This window comes from Myotis daubentonii, chromosome 10 (assembly GCF_963259705.1).
Source record: "Myotis daubentonii chromosome 10, mMyoDau2.1, whole genome shotgun sequence".
In the NCBI taxonomy this organism is placed as follows: Eukaryota; Metazoa; Chordata; class Mammalia; order Chiroptera; family Vespertilionidae; genus Myotis; species Myotis daubentonii.
Window position 1 is genome coordinate 83,137,570 of NC_081849.1, and position 16,451 is coordinate 83,154,020.

The 16,451-nt window shown below is 59.3% G+C and overlaps 1 protein-coding gene across 1 annotated transcript in view; it reads left to right on the top strand.

Moving 5' to 3' along the window:
* Positions 1-13,643, top strand: part of VOPP1 (VOPP1 WW domain binding protein) — a 34,992-nt gene extending 21,349 nt beyond the window's left edge. The window contains exons 2-5 of the mRNA XM_059655875.1: positions 1,812-1,870; positions 8,406-8,483; positions 9,284-9,420; positions 11,331-13,643. Coding sequence (XP_059511858.1) covers positions 1,812-1,870; positions 8,406-8,483; positions 9,284-9,420; positions 11,331-11,521 — 465 coding nt within the window. The 3' untranslated portion in view covers positions 11,522-13,643. The remainder of the gene's footprint in view (positions 1-1,811; positions 1,871-8,405; positions 8,484-9,283; positions 9,421-11,330) is intronic.
* Positions 13,644-16,451: the final 2,808 nt, after the last annotated feature.

Here is a 16,451-nt window from a genome sequence, read left to right on the forward strand (position 1 = left end):
CATGCAGTATGTCACCTTGATAATGGACATAAGTGACTGTTCTGGCTCAGGTACTTACTATACTCTGCTTTTTATTGTTATTTTAGAGTGTACTCTTTCTGCTTACTAAAAGAATTGCCGTAGTCCGGCCGGCGTGGCTCAGTGGTTGAGGGTTGACCTATGAACCAGCAGGTCCCAGGTGCGATTCTTGGTCAGGGCACCCGTCAGGAATGTGGGCTCGATCCCCAGTCGGGGGCCAATGATGGTTCTCTCTCATCATTGATGTTTCTCTCTCTCTCCCCTTCCTTCCTCTCTGAAATCAATAAAAAAATGGAAAGAAATTGCTGTAAACCAGCAGCCATGCTACCCCAGCGGCAGCCTCGTGAATCTCGTGCTGACTGAATCTGTTGAGCTTGATTTCCTCTCCGGCGGTTTTATAAATTTAGTGCAGCCTGAGGGTGCAGTGTCGTCAAGTCCACAGCCGTGTCCAGTCATGTCCTGGGCCTTCAGGTGCCCCCACCACTCACTCCCTGACTCGCGGAGCGTCGCCCAGTCCTGCGGGCTGCCTTCAGGGTGAGCCCTGTCCAGGTGCATCACTTGTCCCTTGATGAAGCTGTGTGCGGGGCTCTTCTCTGTTCGGATGTGTGTAGACACACAGATACCACGTGTCACAGTTGCCCACAGCGCTCACACAGACACAGGCTGACCAGGTCTGCATAGGCGGTAGCATCCAGGTGCGTGTACACGCCTCTGTGCTGCTCGCCAGGGACGACATCGGACATGGCTGATGGTGCGTGTCTCGGATGCTGTATTTTTTTAAAATATATTTTCATTTATGTCAGAGAGAGGAAGGGGGAGGGGGAGAGAGAGAAACATCCATGATGAGAGAGAATCATGGATCGGCTGCCTCCTCCTGCACGCCCCCCACTGGGGATCGAGCCCACAACCCAGGCATGTGCCCTGACGGGAATCGAACCGTGACCTCCTGGTTCATAGGTGGCCGCTCAACCACTGAGCCACGCCGGCCGGGCTGTCCTGTATTATTTCGAAGGCGCTGTATATCCACCAGGGGTCAGTGGACAGATCGTGGCGGTAGGAGGTGGTGAATTAAAACAGAGATGGCACGAGGGACATGAGTTTAGAAAACTCCCGTTTGGAGAGGTCGGAGCAGTCCTGCTCAGCATCCTCATGCGCAGGGGGTGCGCCTGGCTGCTGTCCCTGTGAGAGTCCCCCACCAGCTGGCTTCCCACCTGCTCTGCCCGCCCCTCCGGAATGCCAGGTGTCTGGCTTCTTTGGGAAGCACAGGGGGCGCCTGTGGTCTTTTCTGCCCCCCCTTTCTCACCCTGGAAATGGGGAGGGGACCGTGAATCCTGACTTAGAGTCCATCCGGCACGGGGCTGCATGGGGGACCTGTGATTTAGATGAGGCTTTTAGAATATTCTGGAATATAAAGATCTAGGAAGATGAAAACTATGGGCAATGTCTTTCACAAATGGAAATGGGGGAGGGGTGGAAATCTTTGGAATATCTGCTTCTAGCGTTCTTTACATATCAGTACCACATGCGTTTGACATGGATCGCCTTTGCCTTTTCACAAATGGGCTACCAGTGCGTTCAGAGAGATGACAGGCTAGAGAAATCATCGGGGAATATTTGTTTTCCTACGTTTCTTTTCCCTTTTAAGAAACTTAAAGCAAAGGTCCGGGTGAGGCCTCTCCCCGTCGCCGCCTCTCCCAGGGCCCCGCTCCCCGCCTGTGGCCCCGCCTGTGTCCTCTGTGCTGTCTCCCCACCGGGCAGGCGCCCCCGTGACCGCGTTTCTCTTCTCTTTGCAGTGCACGGAGGCGAAAAAGCACTGCTGGTATTTCGAAGGACTCTACCCGACATACTACATGTGAGTACCTGCCCGCCCGCTGATTGTGGAGTTACGGTTCTTTCACGGGACTGGTTATGGGATGGGGAAAGCCCTGTTGGGAGGCCCTCAGCCGGCTCACCGGCCTCTGCTCACTGGTGCGCAGAGACCCCCCGGGACATCACCTGCTCCGGCCAGGAGGACGGCGCTGTGGTGCCTCCCATGCGATTGGTCAAAAGGGGCAAGATGTGTGGGCAAGGCTAGCGTGATGCTTGACGCTGGCTTGTATGGCTTCTAGGCTGAGCGTGTGAGGACACGGGGAGTGGGATTTTGAACTTGAGCGGGAAAAACAACCCCCTCGGCTGCTGTGACCGTGTGTGTGTGTGTGTGTGTGTGTGTGTGTGTGTGTGTATGTGTGTGTGTGTCTGTCTGTCTGTCTGTCTCTTCCTGTGCCCTGCACCTGCCAGCCTCGCTCTAGGAAGGCCCCGCTGCGTTCCCCGTTTGCATGCGTTTTTCATTTCTGCCGTGTTTGTCAGTGGCTGTTCTTGCGCCACCTGCCTAGGTGGCCAGGTTAACTATCGAGGTTACCAATTATTGTTATCACTAGAGGCCTGGTGCATGAAATTCGTGCACTCGGGGCGGTGGGGCTCTCTCAGTCCCACCTGCGCCCTCTCAGTCCAGGAGCCCTCGGGGGTGTCCGCTCCCTATGGGGAGCAGGCCTAAGCCGGCAGTCAGACCTTCTTCGCGTTGCCTCGGAGGCGGGAGAGGTTTGCCAGTTGTGAGCCCGGCTGTGGCTGAGCGGCGCTCCCCCTGTGGGAGCACCCTGACCCCCAGGGGGCGGCTTCCGAGTTGAGCATCTGCCCCTGGTGGTCAGTGCATGTCATAGCGACCAGTTATTCCACCATTCAGTTGATTTGCACAGTAGCCTTTTATTATATAGGATTATTTAAAAATTGTAAATGTATTTACTGATTTTTAGAGAGAGAGGAAGGGAGAGGGAGAAAGAGAGAAACATCGATTGGCTGCCTCCCGTATGCATCCTGACCAGGAGTTGAGCCCACAACTCGGGCATGTGCCCTGACCGGGAATCGAACCCGTGACCTCCTAGCGGGGCTCAGTGATTACTTTTGATTGTGTTTTGATGTCCCATAGTTTTGCAGGAATGCCTCAAACCAGTCCTCCCCCCCACCCCCCAAGACTGTTATTTTTAGCATTGAGTTTTGCAAAACATGAGATTTTTCGTAATGCATCTAATGTTACAGCAGAAACGCCGTATATTGTGGTGTCCAGGAAAAGGGGGCAGGAAATGTATAACAGCGGCCAGAAGGGTGATTGCTCCACTGGCCAGTACGTACATCTTTCTTGCCGGCCGCCCCCGGGGTTTCTGCTCCTGAGGAGGCGGTGTGGGCGGGGAGGGCTGCTGGCCGTGCGAGGAAACCCAGGAGAGGGGCCGAGAGGGGCCGCTTCCCGTGTGGCTTTGTGTTGAGACACCTGACACGCGGGAACCCTGACGCCCCACCAGAGAGTCTGTTCCAGCATCTGAGTCTTTAACAGTCATTGTAACAGCAATGCAGGCGGTGGATGCTCCTGTTACAGACTTGCTGTCTGCATAGTAATGCAAGGCAGCGTTATCTATAACAGTAAAAGCATGATATGCTAATTAGGCCGGATGACCTTCCGGACGAAGCCGGGGCTGCAAGGGAATCCCGGGTCCCAGGTGCCAGAGGGAAGCCGGTGCCAGCAGCCAGGGGATGGAAGGCCTACTCTGGCACGAATTTTGTGCATTAGGCCTCTAGTTAGAAAAGAAAACCTGCCCCTAGTGAGACTTCGCATTAACGTAAAAGAAGTTTTGACCTTAAAGTTTAAACAAGAAGTCATTTTTCACTGATAAAATCATTGAAACATGACTGGCTCTGCAAGTCCTTTGTAATTTTTATTATTTTTATTTTTTCCGTCACCATTTATCCCCTCTCCGCTCTCCCCCACCCGCCAGTCTTTTTGACAAATGCTTCGGAAGTCATCAGAGGGGAGTTTTTGCCCGCCCCCCTTTCTCCTGCCCTCTCTTCTCCGTCCCTCTCAGCAGGTCACACGAGGAATGCAAACTCAAGAATTCCAGGTGAGAGGTATACTTCTGCCTCAGAGAAACCACTACCTCCTCTGTGTAGTGAAAACAAAGTAAGAAATTGAATAGAACCAGACTTTTCTCAAAAAATAAATGCAAGCTGAGAAAAACAAATACAGATTAGGGTGTAAATAAGGGTATTTCTGGAAAACAGGTATTTCCTCTCTTTCTACTAGAAATAGCAGAACGCCCCCTAATACTGGCTTTTCTTTCCCGATTGCCTGGCGCACTAGCATGCGTCCCAGCAGGGCGATCGGAGAACATTGCTAGGCAGAGGCACTGACGGGATTTCCTCCAAAGATTTGGCTAATTCTGTGGCCGAGAAAACAGTGTTTGGTCTCTAATTAGTCAGGAAACAGCGCCGATCTCGTTTCGAGGCGTCAGCCAGTGTGACCCAGCGAACCTCTGGGGAGGGCGCCTTCCAACAGAGGTCTCCCAGGACCCAGAGGTGCTCCGTGACCTGGAGCCCTTTGGCTGTTCTCTCCTGGAAGGACGGAGAGGTGGTGAGCCCACACCCGCCACGAAGGATGCCGGTTTCCCTATGAGGCTGGTCACGGGACCTCACAGTGAGCGCAGCGTCCCTCATCAAAGTGGCTCCAGCCCCTCTGCCCTCAGCTGTGTCTTTGCTGCCACCTGACATACGTGGCCCCGACCGTGGCCGGTGTCTCTAGGGACGGCTGTGTAGGGCGTCCTTGGTCTTCCTTCTCCTTGAGTTCTCACTGGACTTTGACAGCCTGTTTCCTAGAGACGCTCTCCCCCCACCGCTGTGTTATCTGGGCCCTGCAGCCGGCAGCGGGGATGGGCAGGAAGGGCGGCGCTGGGCTGTCGGCGAGGCTGGCAGGCGGGCTCCGGGCCAGGGGCCGGGCGGGAACCAGCGAGTCCTGGCAGGAAGCCTGGCTACTGGGCAAAGCAGAGCCTTGGGAACTGAGGCAGCAGCGGGAAGACGGGGGTCCGGTCGCAGAGCCGCCGGTGGAGGGGAAGGGGCTGGGCCGTGGGGGAGCACACACTTAGTTCTTCTGGGAACAGTGGCCTTTCCTGGTCGGCTCTGCTTCCTGGTCTCCGCTCGGGGCAGGCGTGGCCACCCCTGTCCTGTGACACGGCCTTTCTCATGTTTCGTAGATTAGCCAGGGCGCATTCCCCGGCTCCCAGAGGCTGCAGGGGGGCCGTTCCGATTTCATTGTTGATCCGTTCCCGATTTCCTGGCTCAGGATGTGGGTGAACGTCTTTGCTGTGGACGGAGAAGACGGAGGCGAGCCGTTCCTGTCACTCAGACCTGCTGGTCTGGGCTCTGTCACCCCTCTCTCTCCCCCTAGTGAGGGGAAGGGGCCTGAAAAGTTAAAACTGTCCTCACTCTGTTATTAGAGCTCCGAAAAGCCGTTGCCACCATCAACATCAGCGCTTCTTCCCCACGTGGCAGGGGAGGAGGCAGCAGGAGGAGGAGCTGGTGCCGGGCACTCAGACTCTTGAGTCCGATTGTGGGGCAGGGACCCCAGGCCGTCTCCGAAGGCCAAGGAGGAGAAAGACCCTGACGGTGGGCGGGGGGGGGGGGGGGGGAGTGCGACCTCACAGCCCGGCTCCCATCCGGCATCACCTGGGCCCACCCAGTTCCCACATCTCCCTCAGACTGAGACAGAGTCCTGATTTCCAAGACGGGCCCTCCACGGAGTCAGGGGGACTCTATATACATAAAAGGCTAATATGCAAAGTGTCCCCTCGGGAGTTTGAGTGGGAGAACGGGAATTCCATCCCTTGCTATGACGTACACTGACCACCAGGGGGCGGCATGGAATATGGCAGGCGACCAACAGCGGCAGTGGGGTGCTGAGGCAGCGAGGGAAGGAGGAGGTGGGGAGGCGGGGAGACGGGGAACCTGATAGGCCCTGGTCACCGGTCAGGCCTAGGGACCCTACCCATGCATGCATTTCGTGCACCGGGCCCCTAGTTAGTTATAACAAAGACTGACTGTGATCACAGCTGACATGTCCCCTCCCTGGACTGGGAGCTGGTAGAGGGCTGGAGCCGGTGACTTCCACATCTCTGGTGACCTGGAAGGCGCTCCTACACACGCAGGACCCAGGGAAGGGCAGGACCCAGGGAAGGGCAGGGAGGAACCGGGGGCTGGCAGCCTGGCCTGGTGCTGGGAAGTGTTTGGGGGGCTGGCAGTCAGACCTTCTCCAGTCCTGCTCTGCTGCTGTGTGATCTTGGGCAGACCTCCTCCCCTCTCTGGGCCCCAGTCGCCTGTGCCGGATTATCTCCAAGGTCCGATCCTGCTTCTAGGACTCGCTCGGGCGGCTGCACGGAATAATTTAGAGCGTAGAGAACAGAAGACGTGCGGCCCAGCCGATGATGTGTTGTGGCAGCGACAAGCGTACAGATGTCAGAGGGATCGGGCTCCCACCTGCCTGCCAAGTGCAAGCAGCCGCTCAAGTTTCCCTTCGAAGGGGGTCGTCTTTCTCCCGCGGGCCTGGGGGTGACACACCGGGGAAGGGCGTGCATCGCAGCGGCAGCGCCTCGGCCCCAGGAGCCGTGAGCGCCCAGTTCCAGCTGCTGAGGTCCTCAGGCGGCCGGGCCGGTGCCGGTGCCGGTGCCGGGGCGGGCGGGCGGGGGCTCCCCACAGCCAGTCACGGGCATCGTCTGACGTGGCGACTTTCTTCATGCGGTGCTGCCAGTGAGCCAGAGAAGGCCGGTGACTCGGAGGAGCCGGCTTCCTGCTCTTCAGGAACGGACATGACTGGAATTCGGCCCCGGAGACGGGGCGGGGAGAAGCGGGTCGGGCTCCCCAGCTGGCCTCCAGGGCTTTGCGAGCGAGAAGAGGCCGTGGCCTCCGGCAGGGGGTCCCTGTCACCCGCATTTTACTGAGGAAACCTTAGGGCCAGCGGACTCGTTTCATGAGTGACATCGCCGATGGCGGAGGTGTCAACCCTTCCCTGGGCTCCTGTGCGACTGGGTCCCTCTCGGGTAGTGGGTGCAGCAGGGTGCAGGGTGCTGGGTGTCCTGTGTACACACCTGTAGTTTTGGGTTCGGATCGCAGTGCCGCGGAAGGAGAGAAGCGGGGGGCTCTGAAGTCAGCGGCGCGGAGACGAGGCAGCCCACAGCCCTTGCCCCGCCGCGGGGAGGGGGCAGGAGACAGAGACAAGTGCAGGGAAGGCGTCCGCTCAGTGCGACAGGAGATGGGACGGGGATTAGTGACGCGGTGACAGAATCAGTGAGCACGCCCAGCAGCTCACGCCTCGATGCCTCCGGGTCTGTGGAGACCAGTCACTTCCACGCCCCTGAAGGGGCCGGGGGCGAGCCTGTGGGCGCCGTGGGACTGAGGACTGCAGGAACTCCGGCCTGGCTTACCCTATGCACCCCCTGACCCCCCACCGACCCCACACCCCCAGTGCGTGCCGGGGCGGGCAGAGGCCACTCCTCCCGCTGCCGGCTCTGCCTGTGGCCTTGACCAGGTCATTCCGGGCCCTGTCCCCAGCCTCCCGTCGGGGTGTGCCGCTCCTTTAGACGGGGCTCACCTCAGCCTCAGCCTGGCTGGCTGTGTCTGGCGCGTCCTCGCTGTGAGTAATGGACAGCGTGAGTGGGGAGGTGCTGTTCGCAGGTGTCCGAGCAGGAGGCGGAAGCAGCTCCATAGAGCCAGTGCCTGGCCGGCTGCCCGACCTGCCTTCTGGCGCTGGTGTGCTCACTCCTGGCTCCTGGCAGACCTGGGCCTGATGGGCCCCGCTGTGCGGGTGAGGTCAGCTCTCCTGCTTGGGGTGTTCCGGGTGGGAAGGGCGGGGCACAAATAGTGAAGGAGGCAGCGATGAGGCCTCGGGGCCTGGGGGGGTCCCGTCCCTGGCGAGGGCCTTTCTCGGCTCCTCTTCTGGGGGAGGAACAGCCCCTGAGTGTCCACAGGAGCCTGAAGCTCAGGCGTGGGGTGCGGGAGGGCTGGCGAGGTCAGGGACAGTGCCTGTGGGCACTTCTGTAAGGACAGCAGCATTGTGACCGTGTCCTGTCCTCGCGCCCATTTTGCTCAGGAAACTGAGGCTCCCAGAGGCCCCACCGTTAGTGGCAAGACCAGGACAAGCCCCCTAGCCGGTCTGGCCCTGCAGGCTCTGTCTTTAACCCCCTGCCCCCTGAGCGCTGCCGTCCCATCTTTGGAACCATCGGGGGTCAGCCGAGCGGGACCCACAGCGCTCAGTGCCAGCCTGTGACAGAACCGGCGGGTCACACGCTCCTTGGCCGTGGCGCTTCCCCGGAGGAGCCGCCGTGATTGGGCGCACGGGGCCTGCGGGACGTGGTGCCGTGAATTACACTGACAGTGTCTGTCTCGCACCTTCCATTTGGGCCACGAGACGGACGTGGTCAGCGTGGCCGTTTCGTGGCCTGCGGCGGTGGCTGTCCGTCCTCTGGCCTGAGCTCTGCCCGGGTCTCTGATGGTCCGCCCTTCCCGGGATCGGCCCTGACCCTGTGCCTCTCCCGCAGATGCCGCCCCTACGAGGACTGCTGCGGGTCCCGGTGCTGCGTGCGGGCGCTCTCCATCCAGCGGCTGTGGTACTTCTGGTAGGTCACACCCCGCCTGCCCATGGCTTCTCCCCCTGCCCCGGGGCCCTGGGGCGCCACCTTCCTGTCGCCTTCCCGGGTCACTGTCTCGGGGGCTGCCTCGTAGCAGGCAGGTGTGTCCGCCTGGCCTCGCGGTAGCATTTCTGCTCCCCGAGTTGCCGGAAGCCCCTCCCGGGTGCCAGGCAGCGGCTGGGGGAGAAGGCTGATTCCTTCAGACGGGGGCTGGGCAGCACCTCATCCTCCAGCAGCTCCTGGCCAGTGTCCGGAACAACACTGAGGTCAACTGTCCTTTTATTGTTAAAGATTTTTAAATTGATATTTTAGAGGAGGGGGGGCAGGGGGAGAGAGAGAAACACTGATGTGAGAGAGAGACATGCATCAGCCGCCTCCCGCACACCCCCTCCCGGGGATCGAGCTCACAACCCGCACATGTGCCCTGACTGGGAATCGAACAGGCGACTTCTGTGCAGGGGACAAGGCCCAACCAGCCCAGCCACACGGGCCAGGGCTCAGCCTCCTAAAGATCAGAGAGTCTGCAAATCTCACGATAAAATTCCTGCTGCCTCGCTGTCTCCCCTTCACATAGTGTGGGCTGCCTCCCGACTCGGGACAGACGCTGGGCCCTGCCATGGCCAGCTCTCCGAGGGAGGAGGTCCCCGGCAGCGGCCAGGCTGCAGGGCAGTGTCTGCACAGACCCTTACGGGGGAGCCGAGACCCGGGCTCCGGGCAGCGCGGCCTCTGACCCGCAGAGTGGGAGCCTGGGCCGCCCTGGCCCTCACGCTGGGCCTGTTCTCCCCCAGGTTCCTCCTCATGATGGGCGTCCTCTTCTGCTGCGGAGCCGGCTTCTTCATCCGGAGGCGCATGTACCCGCCGCCGCTGATCGAGGAGCCCGCCTTCAACGTGTCCTACTCCAGGCAGCCCCCGAACCCGGCACCAGGTCAGCCGCCCCTCCGTCCTCGCCCCTCCCGCCGTTCAGGCGTCTTCCTAAACATTCTGCATTCCCTTTGCTGCCGGGACACGGCCCCACTTCACCATCCTAGGCCTCCCAGCCCCCTTGGCATTCTCCTCATCCTCCTTGAACACCCGGGTTTTCTTCCTGTTGCCAATGTCAGGCTTCCCCACCGCCCGCTCCTCGGCCATGTGTCCCTCCCTGCACACTGCGTGGGTGGCTGTAACCACTATGGACCATTCCCCGGCCCCGCCCTTCTCCTGAGCCCTGCCCTCCTCCTGTAGAACCTCCCTATTCCTATAGCTCCGCCCGCCTGTTGAACCGCCCAACTCCTATAGCTCCGCCCTCATCCCATAGCCCCGCCCTCATCCCGTAGCCCCGCCCTCCTTCTGTAGCTCTGCCCTCCTGTAGCCCCGCCCCCCTCCTTTAACCTTGCTCTTGCTCCGTGGGACCTCTATCAAGACCAGAAGCCAGTCATTTCTATGTAGACCTCTTCTCTGTCCCATGCATTCCACACTGGGTTTGCCCCCAGGTCCTCCCGAATACCTCTTCTTTTCGACTCCCCATTTCGTCTCTCCTCTTCGGCGGCTCCCATTGCCTATCCTGGACTATTACATTAGCTTCTTTTTAAAATCTCAATCTTTAAGATATAAAGGGATCGGAGATAAATAAAGCATAACCTCTGCCTTTCGGAAACTCATGGGAGGTGAAGGGCTTGTGGGCAGACATGGCCCAGGGCAGTGGGCGGCCGCACCAGGGAGGCAGGTGCCGCCTGTCAGACGTGCAGGAGAGAGAGGAGGCCCCGGCTGACAGATTTCCCTCTTGCCGACTCCCTCAGATGCACTTCCGCCTCGTGTTTCTGTTCTCATTCTCCCCACAGCACTGGAGGTCCCAGGTCTGACGTGTGCAGGCGTGAGACCCCTCGCCCACCCGGTGGGCATCTTGGCGGGAATCGGACCGCCGTGCAGTTAAACTGTAGCACAGGGAGACCCTCCGCCATATGTACTGGGACCAAGGCTCTGAGGCTCCCAGTGTCTCCGGGGCTAAAGGAGGCCTCGCTCAAACAGACCTGCGTCCACTCAGTCAGCTTAGCCCAGCGCGCCCCAAGCTCCCACTCCGAGTCCCGGTTCTTTGTGTGTGTTTAGTGCTCTGTCCATGGTATCAGCATGACCAGAGGAAGCAGATCTGAGACACATGCTCCAGAGCAGCAGCTCAGATCGAGCTGAGGGGGTCACCTTGGAGCAGAGCCGCTCCCACCAGCATCGGTGCACAGGTGCCCAGCCGCCCGTGGCGTCCCCCGTGGCGGCCTCCCTGTCTGAGCCGGGCTCACCTATGCCAGGTGGTCCCCTCCCTGATCAAATGTTCCCCGGCTGGTGGGAATGGCGGCCGTACTTCTGACTTGAGTCTCAGCAGATGGTTCTCGAAGGGCCGTGGAGCTGCGGAGTGGGGGGATGGCGGGGGTGAGGGGGTGGGGGTTGGGGAGGGATTCTGGCCGAGACTCAGGAAACCAGCTCTTGCTGAGTTCGTTAGCTGGGAAGTGACTTCCCTTGCCGCCGGTTTTGTTGGCTCGGCAGTGCGGGCGCCCTCTCTGCTGGTCGTGTTTCCAGCGCGTGCTCCCCAGGCCTCCGCAGAGTGGCCTTGGCTCTCCGTCAGGTTCCGGTTGGCGAGGTCCGAGCCCTCAGCCCACCTGTGCCCTGTCCCTTAGCCACCCGGGGTGTGTGTTACTGGATGCCCGCACCCCGGAGGTTAGAAGCTCCAGGAGGCCAGGGAGTGCTGGTGCCCGGCACCTTGTCAGCCGCTGAGTCGGGCATGCTGGCCCCGGAGGCCTGGCTGCTGGCGGAGCTGGGGGCGATGGGCAGCGGGTGTCTGCTGGGCTCACACTGCTCTCTCTCTTTCAGGAGCCCAGCCACCGGGGCTGCCGTATTACACTGACCCCGGAGGACCCGGCATGAATCCTGCCGTGAATCCCATGGCGATGGCTTTCCAGGTTCAACCCAGCTCACCCCAGGGGAGCGTGCCCTACCCCCCGCCCCCTTCCTACTGCAACACGCCCCCACCCCCCTACGAACAGGTGGTGAAGGCCAAGTAGCGGGGTGCTGCCCGGAGCCGGCCTGGGCGGCGCTGCGGACACGGAGGAGCCGTCGCCGGCCGCCCGCGTCCCATCAGCGCTGGCTTCCTGCACGGTCTTAGGAGCCACAAGGGCACGGCCCTCTTTGACACCCTCAGAGCAAGCACAGCCCCTCCCGTTTTCTATAGATGACCAATCTCTGCACTCGCCTCGTCCTGTTTCTGATGTCGCCTGTGCTTCAGCAGAGTGTGGACAGCCCCCGAGGGCTGGCCCCCGAAGGTGGCGCGCCCTCAGCCTCAGGCAGGACTAGAGGAGGGAGCCAGTGAGGGCCGGGCATGGGGAGAGCACGGGAGACGCCTCCCCCGCTGGAGCCCCGGGCCAGGCGGCTGCTGGACTGAGGCCCCACAGGGTCAGCTTTGGGGGTCTCTCGTCCCGTCCGTTTTCCTCTTGAAGAAGCTGCTAGAGAGACGTTTGGTGAACAAGGACCTCCCGCGCTTTCTGTCTCCATCGCTCCCCAGAGAGGAGGGACACCCCTCTGCCCAGCCAGGGCCGGGAGTGAGGGCCCGGGTGGGTGCCTGCAGTTGCCTGCAGGTTACTGAGGAACGCTCTGTGTTCGTGGGACATCGCTCCGCGCCTCGAGCCGGGACGTGGCATTTAGGAGCTTGTCTGACTTGGGGAGAAATCGCGTTCCCCGCTTTTTAGTGCATTTATGGAAGTGCGTGCAGAGCGCTGTCCTCCTTTGAGGTCGGACTCTCATCAGTGTCTCCCCGGAGTGTCAGCAGCTCCCCCGTCTTTGATCGCAACCAGCAGTCTCCACACCTCCCCAGCAGCTCTGGCCCCGGGTTTTGGTGAAGGACACTTTCAAAGCAAAGGCACCTCGGCGGGCGGGTGGGCGGGCGGTGTGTGGCCTGTGTGGTCAGCAGCTGTGTGGGCTCGAAGAGGAGCTCGCTGAGGAAGACGGGACTGCAGGGAGATCGTCACAAGTCCCCGTAGATTCACTGACAACTTAACCAATGTGCGAATCAAGAAGATGCGGTCAGGATGCAAACCTGGCTCAGAACCCCTCCCCAGGGCTGTGGGCAGCCCCCAGGATTGCTGATGGCCGTCCTGGGGTTGCGGACAGTGAGCGGGAGCCCCGTTCCTCTGTGCAGTTAGTGATGCCGCTAGTGTGTGTGCGCCCAGACTGAGCCCTGCTGGCTAGTGCGTAGGAAGGGCAAGGCAGCATAGCCAGACCGTAGGTAGATTCCTGTATGTGTGGCGGTTCCACGGTGGGGGTGGGGGGTGGAGGGAGCCTACTTTTGAAATGAACTAATTGGAGCCTCTTGAGAAATACTCATTGGACTGGAGCATCGGGACATGTCACTGCAGGGGCTGCCGGTGGTTTCTGTTCCCCAGGCCAGGAGTCTTGCTGTCCCTGGGCTCCGGCCTGTCTCCAGGGCAGTGGCGAGGAGTCAGAGTGGGGCCATTGTCACTGCTCAGAGGGACCTTCCTGGGAGGATGGAGACGCCTGGGACCAAGCCAGCGCCCTGGGGAGCAGTTAGTGAGCGCAGACTCATGCCCGTGTCTTTGGTCACCCTCGTGCGACCTGTGAACCCCTGTCCCCGACTGCAGGCCCTCCGCACACCCGGGTCCTCGAGTGAAATGAGTTGACAAAGCACAACATTTGCTGTTTACAACCAACGACAACAAGGGTCTAAAAGTTCCTCTTCCTCCAGGTCACAGGTTTTGCATTTTTAACTTCAATTGGCCCCTTGGCTTTTTTCTTAAATAACGAAGCTGCCCGGCCCTGGACCAGGTGCGGGTGAAGAGGCCCCACCTCTCCATGCAGAATCTTACGTACCTTTTGGATAGCAAGAGCCTGGGCGGTCTCAGCAGCACCGGCAGTTTTATATCCCACGTTTGTGTAAGATACATTTTGTTGCCCCTAGAACTTGGGCGAGAACCTGCTCCACGGGGGGGAGTCCCTCTTGCCGAGGTTCGAGCGTGGGTGCTCCTGGCGGGGAAGCCCCGGAGAGCCGGAGGTGAGGAGGGAACTGGGGGCAGACTGCGCACGTGTCTGCAGCACGTGGCTCCGTGCTCTTCTGTTCTCTTCCACAGGGTCCTGTTTCCTATGTTCGCAGAATAAAAACGCCTTTGGACGTGTGCTCTGACTGTTTGTGCTGGGAGCGGAAGGAGGGCAGAGTGAGGCACCTGCTGAGGCATCTGCAGTGGGTTCCCGCGGCAGGTGGAGGTGGGAGGTGGGGGTGGGGGGGGTGACGCAGCCAATCTCCGGAAAACTGGACTAGGCACCATCAGAGAATATAAGGAAGTTTTCGTTCATCAACACATTTTATTTTGTTTTTATTTAAAAATATATTTTTTTAATGATTCGAGAGAGAGAGAGAGAGAAATGAGAATCATGGATCGGCTGCCTCCTGCACGCCTCACACTGGGACTCGAGCCCATAACCCGGGCCGGTGCCCTGACCTGGAATCAAACCGTAACCTCCTAGTTCCTAGGTTGATGCTCAACCACTGAGCCACTCCGGCCAGGCTCATTTTAAAAATCTAATGAAGGAAGAGTGATGTGAGCAGGTGGGAAGGGAGGGGCAGCAATCAGGTAAACAGCCCAGACCGGCTTCCCACAGGCAGGCGAGCCCGGATTTTACCCGTGGCTCTGCTTGTGCGTCTCACAGACCTGTTGGCGGGTGTATGTGCCACAGCTGGCTGCACTTACATGAATCAGCGTGGAGATCACGTGGAAAAAGCAGCATCTTCTCTCGCACTCTGAAGACAGCACAGGAAACAGGCCGGATGAGGCAGCAGCTCGTGGTGGCTGGGTCCCAGCTGGCTCACACGCCTCTCGCCTCTCAGGCAGCGGCCTGCCACCAGCTACCCCTACAGCAGGGCGCAGGGTCCCATACAGGCCCAGGTCAGGACTGGGGATGGAAGCTGAGGCTCGCTTTTATCTGCCTCTCACATTGAACTTCAAAAAGTGCAGGTGGCCCTGGCTGGTGTGCTCAGTGGGTAGAGCCCGCACGCCGGAGGGTCTCGGGTTCGATTCCCGGTCAAGGGCATGCGCTGGGTTGCAAGTTCAATCCCTGGCCCCAGCGGAGTTGTGCAGGAGGCAACCAAGCAATGTGTCTCTCACATCCACGTTTCTCCCCACCCCCCCTCCACTCTCTCAAAATCAATGGAAAGCAAACCCGGGGTGAGGATTTAATAAAAAAATGTCCATCGTGGCTCTCAAGGCACAAAAGTACGAAAACAAGAATCTGGAGCAGTTTCTGAACTCGAAGAAGACAGATCGGAGCAGATGGAAGCCGGGTCTGCGGAGAAGGCGGCGGGGGAGACGCTGTCAGTTTCCAGGCTGGGGCCCAGCAGGCGCCGGGGCGGGGGTGGGCGGGCAGGGGCCATGGGACCAGCGGGGCGGAGGCGCCGGCCCCGCGCGCCTCCCACGGAAGCCGCGCGGCTGGGACAGGGCACTGTGTGGGGAGGTGCCGAGACCTGAGCCTTTGGCGGCATTATTTAACTTAGAGAAGGGGTGCAGGGGCGTCAGCACCACATCCTCCTGGACAGCGGACCCTCCGCTTCCGGTTCCTGGGTTCAGGTTCCGCTTGTGTCCCCGTCCTGTGGTTCCGTGCATGTAGGGAGGGGAGGGCGAGACTTTGGTTCCGGCAGCAGCTGGGGGTCAGAGTTTTCCGCACCTGTTTTGGCTGCGTGACATGGGTTTTGTTCTGTTGTCTCTGAAAAGCAACTCAGTGTCTCCATAAGCGGGACAGGGCCATTTTGAGGTGGTTCTGAGGTTACACAGCTCTCTCCTTCTTACCCCTTCGCTTTTTTTGGTTTGTTTTTGTTTTTAAACCATGTCTTTTGTCTGTACCCGCAGCGTGGAATTTGCAGATGGCATCGCCACGGTGTTTGCATTTCGTGTACATTGGTAGGTCTATAGAGAAGTGTGATTGGACTCAGGTCCTCCTTTTGTTTGGAAGGAATACGTCAGAGATGGTGGTTGCATTTCCAGAGGAGCACAGTGTCTGCTTGTGTCCTGCTAGCCGCAGACAGTCATTGCTGGGGCTCACCGATTGCTTATGTCCGAGTAGTAACATTTACATTATAGTGTCCCATGAATACACAGTAGACTGAAGCACTGAGAACTGTAATTGCTCGAATGCGGTATAAAACAGGAATGGAAAGCTCACGTGCGTGATTTAATGCTTAGATGCGGAGCATACCTCTGCTGTCCTTGTCCACTAAGATGTTGTGCAGTTACTTCGCTGCACATTCTAATGGCTTATCTCCCTCACCCTCCAGCGAGAATGGGAGTTAGTTCCATTTTCATCCTTGACCTGGAAATATTTGTTGCTACTCCTGTAAATTCACATCTCATGGAATCTGTGCCTCACAGCTTAGCCGTGGTATGACCTCCCCGCCCCAAGTTTCCTCCCAGGTAGAGAAATGTGGCAGGGAAATCTTGATAGGCTTATCAAGGACTTCACACGGTGCCAACTCGACAGTCAATATTGTACATTAGAGATGCCATGCTCTCCAGAGCTTAACCCTGTTACATGGAGGAGAGCCTAGAGTAGAGAATGGAGAGTCACTCTGGCTATATCCCTGAGTAGGCCACTGGGAATAGTACCGATGAATCATATGTGCTGATTGTAAATGACACACCGCGTCCCCCTAGCAGAGCTGGCCATCTGAGGGTGTGCGGCGGAAGCTCAGCACCAAAGTGGGAGCGGCCAGCAGCTCCCTGAAGGACTGTCATTCCAGAAAAAAGAACAGGGATGTGGGGCTGGAGCCGCAAAATCCCGTGAAAGCTGCCTTCCTGGGGGTGGGGCCAGCCTGCTGCTCCAGGGGCGAGGGAGGGGGTGCCAGCCAGTAGAGGCAGCCAGTCCACCATCACAATCCTTTCCCCGTGAGCGAGCGTCATCTGAGGTCACCCCTTAATCCCCCAGTTCACAGGGAAG